Source organism: Lissotriton helveticus, chromosome 6, assembly GCF_964261635.1.
Source record: "Lissotriton helveticus chromosome 6, aLisHel1.1, whole genome shotgun sequence".
NCBI classification, from domain to species: domain Eukaryota; kingdom Metazoa; phylum Chordata; class Amphibia; order Caudata; family Salamandridae; genus Lissotriton; species Lissotriton helveticus.
In genome coordinates, this window is record NC_136067.1 from 1,543,407,836 (window position 1) to 1,543,419,946 (window position 12,111).

The 12,111-nt window shown below is 57.4% G+C and overlaps 1 protein-coding gene across 2 annotated transcripts in view; it reads right to left on the bottom strand.

The window, feature by feature from the left end:
• XRN2 (5'-3' exoribonuclease 2) overlaps window positions 1-12,111 on the bottom strand; it is a 372,302-nt gene that overhangs the window by 309,442 nt on the left and 50,749 nt on the right. For both annotated transcript variants that reach the window (XM_078649322.1, XM_078649323.1), the window contains exons 5-6: window positions 10,744-10,802; window positions 10,496-10,585 (exon numbers count right to left, since the gene is read on the bottom strand). In XM_078649322.1, the coding sequence (XP_078505448.1) occupies window positions 10,496-10,585; window positions 10,744-10,802 (149 nt within the window). The remainder of the gene's footprint in view (window positions 1-10,495; window positions 10,586-10,743; window positions 10,803-12,111) is intronic.

Genomic DNA, 12,111 nt, shown 5'->3' on the forward strand with positions numbered 1-12,111 from the left:
GCCAGATAGAGGATTGTACATGGCTCAGAATTCCTATAGGAAAACTCTGGAGACAGCTTTTGCATTGAAGGAGCCTCCTCAGGCTATTAGGGTGAATAGGATTGCCCAAATTTGGGAAGACCTATGAGGATAGTAAATATTTCCAGGAGGTATTCTTTATATCTGGGATGGAGGCGAGGGGAGGAACAAGTCCGGTTTGTATTGGGGAATTTTAGAAAGATGCATTAGATACTACAAGGACCTGTGAACCCCGAGGGGGTGGCTGATTATTTGATTCATGTAGCTTTAGACAAACTTACACTTGAAAAAAGCGAGGAACTGGCCCAACCTATAAGTATGAAGAAAATCATAAGGCGATTAAGTCCCTAAAGGATTCTAAGGTGTCTGGCCCTAATGGGTACAGAACGAAATTATAAAATATTCGGACAATGGTTTTGATGTTTAGGCTGTTCAACTCCGCTGTGAAAGACTGGAATTACACCAACCATGGCAGACATGAGAATTTCTTGCTTACTGAAGTCCAGGAAGGATGTGGACCATACAAACCCATTTCACTACTTTATACTAATGTAAACAGGTCTGCTAGGGTTATGGCTTGAGCAGGATCCTGCTACAGATCGTACAAGACCAACAGGGGCTAGTTGGGAGAAGAAGAGTAGCTACAACAGGTAGAACATATCCAATTTGGTTGCCTAGGTACCAAAGCTTAAGAGGAAGCTATTGCTTTTGAACTTGGATGCCAAGGCAGTGCGTCATAGGGTGGTTTCTCAGGAATGAAACAAAGGAGAGGCCTGGAAGAGTCCTAGTCATGGTATGGCTGAGTAGCCGCAAAAGTCAGTATTAACGCACAAGATTCCAGTGTAATAAGGGTAAGCCAGGGTACGAAGAAGGGATGGCCCGATCACTGCCTCAAAGACCCTCCCCTTCCCCTCAAGACCCTCCTCACAACCCACCACCATCCGAATGCCCCCACTACCCAATGTCATTGGCCAATTCCCAATGGTATATAATTAACAGGAATAATGCTGGCTTAGACAGGGCAGTGTAAAAGCAATTTAATAAAGCTATAACTTGAGCTATAATTTGGGAGCTTTTATGTACTTTGGTGTGATGGGACAAGGTTAAAAAAGTGGGTAAGATGGCAGAGGGGAAAGGAGATTCCAAACAACGGGATCAAGACATTCGCTTAAGAGGAGGCAAGTGACACCAAGAGTAAGATGATAACGAGAGCTAGCAGCTGGTGAATCGGTAGAAAGGCAACAGATTGTGAGCGAGACTACATCAAGAGGAGTTGTAGGCTACCTGCAAACTAGAGTATCACACTGGTCTGGTAAACTACACAGGGTTGAAGCAGGCTGGAAGACATGGTAAAAGAATGGGTGGAGGGGGCGTGGCTGAGACAGCGATGTGAGAAGACGTGTCTCGAGCGAGCTCCGTCGCCCCGCTGCTTTCTCAAGCCTGTATTAGCGTAGTTTTCGGGGGGCACACACTCCTGGAGACCCTCTGTGTACCACTGAACCTGCTGAAGTTCCTCTCTGGTGGTGATCTGCGGCTGGAAGTCCACACGCGGCAGCGGCATCAAACTCCGGGGCTCCTGTGAACGGCCGTTGGCCGCCATCTTACAACGGGGCCTGCTGCCGGGCCGCTTGGACCGGCCCCCACGGCGACGACCAACACTGTGGTTTGGGTGAGGCACCGGTGCACCCCTGACCCCTCTTGTGGCTCCACTGCAGCGGAACCAGCCTGACGCCATAGGGGACGTGCCGGTGCTGTCGGGGCCGGGCTGCCGAAGGCGGGGCACACAGCAGCGGCCCGGGCACCGAGACTACGCGAGCCCCCGGCTTGAGCCGGAGCACCAGGCCCGACCCAGAAGGATTGCCGGAGACCTCCCGCCGGCGGGCCCTGGCTCCCTCGCCCACCATCGGACTCCTCCGGTGAGCTGCAGCGCATCGCCTCCCCGCCATCTCCCGGGGACCTGGGGACAGAGAGGCCCGGCCGCGGGCCTGCCCGCCATTTTGCCCTCTTGGTGGGGGACTGGCCCCAGCATATGGAAGATCCCTGCCGGGGTGGACGATCTGGAAAGGAATCCCACCGCTGCATACCGGTAAGGCCTGCGCCTTGGGGGCCCTCAGCATAGCCGCCCTCGCCCCCTGGCTCCCTCTTCGACGCAGCCCGCCCCTGCCGGGCCTTGTGAGCTGCTGACTTGGCGACCCTGCTGCGCACCTACGGGGACTCCGGGGGTTTCCACCGTCACTCTCCCCTGCTCCTGGGACTCTTGCAGCTGGGACGCTCCCGGGGGCCTTCTTTGACACGGCCAGCTGGGCACCGCGCTGGGGGTGGATTCTGGCCCAGGCGGGACCAGGAGGCGGCGCCACATCACGTCCTTTCGGAGATCCTCCGCCTGCAGGCCCCAAGCCCGACCCACCGTGGAACACCTGCCGCCATCGCCCCCCTGGCGCCTCTCCGGCCTACAAGCTACAACGCCCCCCTGGCTGCACTACCTGCCCCCGCTCACGCGCCTGGACTGGCTCCCGGGGGGAGGCCCGACCCTGCGTCCCGGGTGAGGCTCCGGAGCACCCCTGCTCCCACCCGTGGACTCCCTGCACCAGCGGAACCAGCCTGTCGCCGGCGGAGTCGCGCCGGAGCGGTTGGAGCCGGGCTGCCACGAGCGGAGCACACGGCGGCGGCCTGGACGCCGAGCCTACGCGAGCCCCCGGCTTCGGCGGGAAAAACAGGCCCAGACCCGAGGACTTGCCGGCGGCCCCTGCCCACGAGCCCTTGCTCCATCGCCCGTCGCTGGACCCACCCGGTGAGCTGCAGCGCGCTGACCTCCTTTCCCCCCCCCCCCCCCCCCCCCTGCTGCCTTCCCGGGGGGTCCGGCGGTGGCGGGGCTTGGCGGTTGGTCTACCCGCCATTTTCCCCCCTCGGCTGAGGGCTGATCCCGCTCACGGACGATCCTTGCCGGAGTGCCCCCGGCTGCCCTGGACTCACTGGCAGCGTGCAAGCGGACCCTGAGCCTTGGTGAGCCCCATATCCTCTGGACAAGTCCTCTGGCCGCCTCCCTGCTAAGGCCCGGCCCCGCCAAGCCTGGTGGGCCGCAGACCGGGCACACCTGCCGCGACCACACGGGGACCCCGGGAGCCTTTGCCTTCTTCTTTTCCCGGCGCTGGGCTTCCCGCAGCTAGGGAGCTGGGACGCCTGGGGGGCCCTCCTGGACACTCCTCGACTGCTGTAAAGGGGCTGGCTGGACGCTGCTCTGGGAACAGGCCCTGACCTTGGTGGGACGAGGGGACTGAGACTGGTCGGGACTCTTCGGGGGCCCCCCGCCTGTGGGCCCCGGGCGCGATCTGCCGTGGGACACCTGTAGCCATCACGCATTTAACGTCTATCCTGCCTCATCGCTACCTTGCCTCCCCGGTCGCTGCTCCCGCTCCGGCGGCCCCACCACATTCTGGACTCCTTCAACTTGAGTGCGCCCCACGCCTTGTTAGAGGACGGACCTGGCTACAGACAGCGAGGGCAGCGGCACGCATTACCATCTCCTGCATCGTGACCTTGAGCCCTAGATCGTGGGACCCGGGCAGCTACACCGCAGGGCACCAGTGCGTCCTCCCTCGAAGCACCCCCCACCTCGACCCGGCGATTGTGCGTGGAAGCCGAACCTGTCCCCCGCTGCCCCGTGCCGCCTTGAGTGGATCATGACTCGCGGCAAGGGGACCAAGCTGGAACCCCCGCCCACGACGACCAGAGGGGCATCAGTAGCTTCTATGTGGGGCAAGGCGGGCTCCCCGCCATCTTCCGGAGGCCCCTCATCGGCGTCAGGGGGGAAGCCCCCGCCGCCAGCCGACTCTCCACCGGTGACGCAGGCCTTCATGACCTCCTTCATGGCCGATCTGAAGACGGAGATTGGATCCCTCAGAACGGAGGTCCACACCTGCGTCAAAGAAATGCGCAGGGAAGTCACTGACCTTGGAGATCGAGTCGACGGCCTGGAGAAAACGGTCGACTCCCGCACCGAAGACCTGGAGCAGATCTGGCAGAGAGTGGCGACCCTTGAGGAACAACACATCCAGCTTCAAATCAAGCAGGAGGACCTGGAAAACAGGGGACGACGCAACAACCTCCGCATACGGGGCGTGCCACTTGGAGAAGAGGGGACTAATACCATGGCCTACGTGGCCCTGCTCTTGCAAGCGGTGTGGGGCGAGGAGGACGCCCCCCCGCCGCGCCTCGACCGTGCACACCAGGTCTTTGGAGCGGGAGGAAAAGCGGGCCTCTTGCCCGACATCGTCACGAGGCTCCACTACTTTACCGAGAAGGAGGCCATTTTGAAGGTAGCTAGGGACAATCCAGACCTGCGGTACGAAGGCCACAAGATCCAGATCTACCAAGACTTGGCCCCCACAACACTCCACAGGAGAAAGGTCTTTCGCCCGATCACCGAGAGGCTCCGGACCCTCAACGTCTCCTACCAGTGGGGCCACCCTTTTGCTCTCATCTTCAAGTGGGAGGGCAAGCGTAGGGCTCTCCGGTCCTACCGAGAAGCGGCACACCTGCTAAGCATGCCGGAGTCCCCGGACCACAGCCCGACTCGCCCCCCCCGCTCGGAGAGGGGCCCCCCGCGCCCAGATTGGTCCACTGTGCGCCCCCGACGAAGGTCCCCTCCGGTGGACGCGCTCTCTGCTTCTCAGACCAAACAGGACATTATCGCACACATCCGCTCCCTTGAGGGCGACCGCGAGGGGCAGGCCTCCCAACTCCTCGCTTCTGGCTCGGAGGGTGGGGATCGCCCCTCAACGCCGGATGGCCGCTGATCGCTGCTGTTGTATCACATGCTACCCTGGGCGCGCGCTTGCCAGCTGGGCGCTTGGCCTTGCCCTCTTCAATCACGATGGCCTGATCCCACTGCTCTAGAAATGGACAACACTCTTCGCTTCTTCCAGGCCGAGCACCACATCGCCGAGCTCCAGCGCCCTGTGGGCGCCTGACCGGGCCGAATGGACCCCACGGCCCGGCACACCCCCCGAACTACCTCGAGGCAGCGGGGTAGACGGGCTCTGAGACGACTTGTTTGCACACTACTTTTCCAGATCTCCGCTCCCCCCCTTTGTCCCGTAGGAAGTGACATTCCTGAGTTTGTCCAAACCCTCGGGTAGAGGATGTCCGGTACCTGGGACACTGTACACTGGGCCCGTTGGCCTGTTTTGGTTCTCTTCCCCCTCTGCGCCTTTTCTTCTTTCTTTCCTCTCTTCCTACTTCCCCCTTACACATCCCCCTCTTCCTGTTCCTTCCCCGCGCTTGCGGAGGGGTGGCATGGTGGGTCCTGCGGGGGTTGCCGCGCTGGCGACGGGTTGACGCTTCTGCTGTCCCGCTTGCGGGGAGGTCTGCTAGGCCGGGTCCTGCGCGACTCCAAACCCCCTTAGAGCTATGACAGCAAACATCCCTACACCCTTGAAGGTCCTTTCCCTTAACGTCAAGGGGCTCAACTCTCCCAACAAGCGAAGGCAGATATGGCGCTACCTCCTGCACCACTCCCCCGACATTGTTCTCCTCCAGGAGACACACCTCCTCAGGGGGGACATCAAACGCATGGCGCACCCTAGATACCCCACACAGTTCTGGGCATCCTCTGACACCAAGACAGCGGGGGTGGCAATCCTCTGTAGGGCTGGCATTAGGCGGGGACCCATGAAACCCTTTAAAAGCACTGACGGGCGCTTCCTCCGAACCACGGTACAGATAGGCTGTGCACAGTTCACTCTAGGATGTGTGTATGCACCCAACCTGTCGCAGGACAAATACCTCCAGACACTATTGCGGGAACACTTCCCAACGGGCGACGCTAATACAATCCTGGGCGGTGACTTCAATCTTGTTTGGGACCCCGAGCTGGACCGCGCGGGCGCCCCCTTTAACGGCGCGGGAGCGATGTCTTCTACCCTCAAGACGCAGCTTACGGACCTGGGTCTCGTGGACGTGTGGCGCTACCATAACCCGGGGTCCCGAGATTACTCCTTCTACTCGCATTCCCACCGGACGTACTCCCGTATCGACTATCTGTTTACCTCCCTTGAACTGGCCCGAGACTCCTTAGCTGCTGCTATATCCGACATCTCCCTGTCGGACCACGCCCACGTGGAGCTGTTACTGCAGGACCCCCAGGCTCGTGCCGCTCGCGAACGCAGGTGGGTGCTCCCGCCGAGAGTCCTTCGAGACCCGGATGACGTCGCCAGCATCCGTGACGCCATAGACTCGTATTTCACCGTTAATGACACCCCTGACCTGCCCTTTCACACGGTGTGGGACGCCTTCAAGGCCACCATTCGGGGCCACATCACCTCCTTGGCGGTGGCGCGGAGGAAGGAGGTGTTCAAGTTGGAAACTGACCTGGCCAGTGAGATCAAGCTGGCGGAGGCCCAAGATCGGGACGCCCCCACTCGGGCGACAAAGAGAGCCCTTGCCAATCTCAGGGGGCAACTCCGCGCCCTGCGCACTAACAAGGCGGAATTCTCCCTGCTGGCGCTCAAGCAACGGTATTATGAGGGAGGGGACAAAGTAGGTCGCCTACTAGCAGGCAGACTGCGGGCGCGCGCCGCTAGGGCCCACATCGCTAATGTCAAGCGGCAGGATGGCACCCGTGCCACCTCTGAGAGGGCCAAACAGGCTGCATTCGTTGATTATTACTCCTCTCTATATGCCGAGGAGCCCACCTCTGCGGAGGCACGGGAGGCCGTGCTCGCGAACTTTGAGGGATCCCCGCTGTCCCCGGCGTGTGCAGCCACATTGGAGGAACCCCTGCGGGAGGAGGAAGTGACAGAGGCTATAGGGGACCTCCCCGTGGGGAAAACCCCGGGGCCGGATGGCCTGCCGTTGGCCTTCTATCGCCTGTTCCTGACCCAGCTCCGCCCGCATCTGCTGCGCCTCTACGGCTCCTTTTCTGACGCCACCGGCCCGTCCCCCGATATGGGCATGGCGGAAATAGCCTTGATCCCCAAACCTGGGAAGGACCCCGACCTGTGTGCTTCCTACCGCCCCATCGCCCTCCTTAACACCGATCTTAAGATTTACACTAAGATCCTGGCCAAACGGCTGGATCCGCATATGCCGGGTCTGGTGAACCCGGACCAGGTGGGTTTTATACGGGACCGCCAGGGGGCCGATAATGTTCGCAGGTTGGCGCACTTGGTGGGAAAGGTACACCATTGGAAAATCCCGGCCTGCCTCCTCTCGCTAGACGCGGAAAAGGCCTTCGACCGGGTCGACTGGACCTTCCTGAGGGCGGTCCTTGAGAAACTGGGTCTTGGCCCTACCATGATCTCCAGGTGCATGGCCCCTTACATTGGACCACAGGCTAGAATCCGGGTCAACGGCCAACTGACACCGCCGCTCTCGATCCACAGGGGTACGAGGCAGGGATGCCCGCTCTCGCCGCTCCTGTTCGCCCTGGCGGTTGAACCGCTGGCGGAGTTGATTAGGCGTGCCCCTGACATCCATGGCATCCCCCATGGGGGGCGTGCTAACAAAGTAGCGCTGTTTGCGGACGACCTGATCCTTACTCTCACGAACCCTCGAGTCTCACTCCCAGCGGTACACGACGCCCTCACACTGTTCGAGCGGGCGTCCGGCCTTAAAATTAACCACACCAAATCTTGGGCGCTTAACCTCACCATCCCCGAGGAGGAGGTCTGCCTCCTGAGGGAGGTCACGCCCTACCGTTGGGCGGATGAACACATTAAATACCTGGGTCTGGACCTCACTCCCCGCCTCGACTCGTGGTCCTCGAGGAACTGGGCTGCTTGCCGAAAGGATGTCCTGGCGGACCTGCGGAAATGGAAACCCCTGATGATTTCCTGGTTGGGGCGGCTCAACGCGGTCAAGATGTCGATCCTCCCCCGCATTCTATATGTCTTCCAGTGCCTCCCCACCCAGATACCGATTCACTGCATCAAGACCCTCCAACGCGACCTCACGTCTTTCATATGGGGAGGCAAACGGCCCCGGTTCTCACAGAAAGTCCTCATGGAGCCGAGGGACAGGGGCGGCCTCGCCTGCCCGAATCTTCTCCACTACTATTGGGCGGCGCATCTCCGGTTCGTGATAGAATGGGGTGCACGCGAAAGCGACAAGCACTGGTTCCACATGGACCGAGTGGTTACGGGGCGCACCATATGGGACCTGCCTTGGTTACCGCGGGTGGCGCGCTCCAGAAGTGCATACATGGCGGTCCCCACGAGGACGGTTCTTGAAGTATGGGACAGAGTGGCAGTGTCCAAAGGTCTGACCACGTTCCCCTCTCCGCATACCCCCATTGCAGGCAACCCGCACTTTCCCCCTGCTGCTCAGACCCGGGCGTTCGAGAGCTGGACCCAAGGAGACTGCAGGGTTGCAGGAGATCTTTTTCTTAGTGGGTCGCCTAAATCGTGGCTGGACTGCAAAGAAGAGTTCAACCTCCCCTCGACTGCCAGCTTACAGTACGCGCAGCTGCGCCACTGGACCTCGGGAGACGACATGTATCAGGCTGCTTCCAGGGCGCACACTCCATTTGAGAAGTTGGCACGCTCCCTCGGGGGACTGAAACGACTCATCTCCCAAATTTACAACATCTTGCAGCACCCCTCCACTCCGCCTGCGCATCCCTACCAAAGGCAGTGGCAGACGGCAACTGGCACTGAAATCACGCCATCTCAGTGGTCTAGGCTCTGGAACGACATCCCCAAATCCTACCGCAGCATCCCGCAGAGGGAAAATGCGTACAAGATGTTAACACAATGGTACTACACCCCCCTGCGACTCAGCAAAATGTTCCCTGCCTCCTCACCGCTGTGCTGGAGATGTGGCACTGCGACTGGCGATTTCATACACATCTGGTGGTCGTGCCCTGCCCTGGCTGTCTTTTGGAAGGAGGTCCTCAGTCACATTAAGGAGGTGTTGGGTTTTCCCCTCCCTGAGGAGGTTTGCACACTACTGCTGGGTATACGACCCCCCACACTTAAAGCACTCACGCGCAGCGACTGGATCCTCACCCTTCACATGCTAGGCGCTGCCAAACAACTCATTGCACTATACTGGAAGCGGGCTGAGGCACCGCCGATAGCTTCCTGGTTCGTGCGCCTCTGGCAGGTCCTGACCATGGAGCTGCTCACGGCACGGATACAATCAAGGGGGGTGCGATTCAAGGCAGTGTGGGAACCCCTCGTGCGTCACCTGTGCTCCATCAGCTATGCCTGCCACATGCCTCCCAGGCTCCGCGCTTTGCAATTGTTTGAGGACGCCCTCATCCCTGCCGACCCAAGCAGACTAGGCTCATAGTCACTTCCCCCAGTGCTGGTTTGCGTCTTATGCCTCTTGTGGGCGACCGCAGGTACACCTCCCTGGCCCCTCTCCACCTCACCCCTGCTCTCCCTCTTCCGACTTTCTCTTTTTCCTTGCCTTGCCACTCTGGCTTCCGCCCCCCTTTGGGGCAGTTTGGTCCCTGTTGGGCCTTTGAAAATGTGACACCGCTGCTCTCCTTCTCATACGCGCCTCCCCCGTACTATGGCACATTGCCAGCACATGGCCACCTCTTGCTTTCTACTCCCTTAAGCCACGCGGCCGGCCCCCCGGGGGTTGTAGGCAGGGCGCTGTGTTAAGGATTCCACCTCACCTGGTTACCTACTCCTGTTACTGATTTTTCTCTGCGCGGCCGGCCCCGATGAGGGGTTGTAGGCTTATCGCTGTGTCCACAATAAAAACAGATTTGAACAAAAAAAAGAATGGGTGGAAAGGAAGGGTCAAAGGACTTTCCCAATGCAAGAATTTCACACAAAAAAAACACAAATCTAAAGTAAAGCTGACATTGCAGGTTTATGGAAAAATGGTGTTGACCGCTTTTGCTTGGTGCTCCCAACAGCGGATGGAACAAGATTAATGAATGCATGAATTTAATAAAATAATGCATGATAGTTACCCCATAAGGACTAAGGACTAAGGACCTGGCGATTGGTGGGAAGGAATAGGGGACCAGAGTAGTTTGTATTTAATGAACAGCTAGATCTTCAAATTTTCTGAAAGATTAAATGATCCTGGATTTAAATGCGACAGAAATTAATTCCAGTGCTTGGTTGACAAAAATAAAAAGCGACCGCCAATGCAGGCACCTTTGTAGCGAGGCAGAGTAAACTATGAAGCAGAGGACGCAGAGAGCTCGGACAGTATGTTCAAAAGGGTTTCAGGTAAAATATACAGAATTGTTATGGCCAAGATGAGAGGCGCCAAATGTTTGCTAATAGGAAGCCAGTGAATCATCTTAAGACACTTCATTAGCTTCCTATGAGATCAAAGGCACAAACAAAAGACCATTGCAGCATTTTGTCACCCAGATGGGTACCTCTGCCCAGGGAAGTGGCGCCCATGACCTCAACAGCAGGCAAACGGTGGATGGAACCACTCCAGACATGAAAAGCTAACATTAACCATATACAAACTAAGGTAGTGTATTTTAAGGTACTCAACTCACCGTTAAATTTTTCCATCCGGGATCATTGTTCAATCGATCAGCAACATAATAACGAAGGCATTTTGCAAGATTGTCCATAAACTCTGTTCCCTACAACAACAAGAAATAAGAAAAATATGCTTATAACTTCGCATGAAAGATGGGTTGAAAGGGGTGGAGGGGTAGGAACATGGAAGTGGTTGTGAAGAGAGCCGTTTGAGTTTAGAAATGTTACAACAATTTCTTTGTGTGTAAACGAGAACACTTACTGGAGTAATACAGTTGCTGTCAAATCTTTCTTTTATTTCCTCCGGAGGAAGATAACCACCTGAGAAGTTTCAAGAGAACAAGTTATTCAGCAAAAAACAAAATCCAAAACAGATCCTAATCTTAGCAGGTCATGCTAAATAGTCAAACAAAACAAGCCTTGGCAAAGCCAATAGGTTTCCTCTATACAAGAGCTACCAGCTTCAGCAATGTGTTTTTGCCATGTTGTACACCACTGCGGCGGCGTCTGCTTAGTGGCGTGGAGTGTCCTAGAGTTGAGTAGCATAGTTTGGGCTCGAGCGGGGCAGACTGCCTTGGGGCGGAGCGACGCAGATTGCCTTGGGGCAGACTGCATTGACGCTGGAGCGACGCAGATTGCCTTGGTGCCGGAGTGGGTGTAGGAAAGTAGCCCTTTTTGGCATGGCCACCCCCACGTTTTGCTTCGTAACTAATGTGATTGCAACTGAAAGGGGCAGAGAGTATCGTAGAGTGCAGTGTCGGAGTGGATTGAGTGCAGTGTCAACATTGGAGGTCGTCATTTAGGGAGTGTAGTGTCCCTAAGGGTCAGTAGCCCATTGGCTACTACCCTACACTCCTCCAACACCCCTAAATTCAGAATTATGGGGAGTCCCTGGCACCAGAGAAGCTGCTCCAGACTACCTACGAAGGCGGACACGAAGAGCCACAAAAGACTGAAGAGAGCACCTGCCTTGGCCCCAGCCCAGCTGACCGGTCTGCCGCTCTTCTGAACTGTGCCAAAGATGTTTCGTCCTGCAGCTGTGTGCCTTCAAACCCTAGGACTGCCTGCAATAAAAGATTAAGCCCTCTCCTCAAGAATAGCAGAACTGTTTCCCTGCATCCTGCAGAACCTCCAAAAGAAAAGACGGAGGACTTCGGAATTGCCAAAACCAGACACCTGAAGCCACCAATGCACGCTCCCAAAGTGGGCCAACAGTGTCCTCAAGGTCCCCAAGCACTCCAGAGCAAGACCATCCTCGTGGACCCACCGATATAGCCTGCAGCCTCTGCATGGCAGGCCCCCTCTACCAAGACTGCTCCTGGTAACAAAACCAGATGCCTAAACTCCCCTCTGCATCAGTCGCCCTGGGCCATGGAGAAGAGGAGCAAAGGTGTCCCTACGCATCGCAAGTCCTGAGGCCCGCGTATTTATACTTCCAACAACATTAAAATCATGCCTGCAAGCCAGACTCAAAGTGAATGCCTCTAAAAAGAAATAAGTTTTTAAAAAACTGAAATCTAATACTATAGGTGGTGAAGGCTTCTGGAGATCCAGGTTTCAGAATAAGGTTGATTCGCGTTCCTCCAAATAAACCTTGTAAGAAGAATGCCTTCCTCGAAGTTTAGTTTTG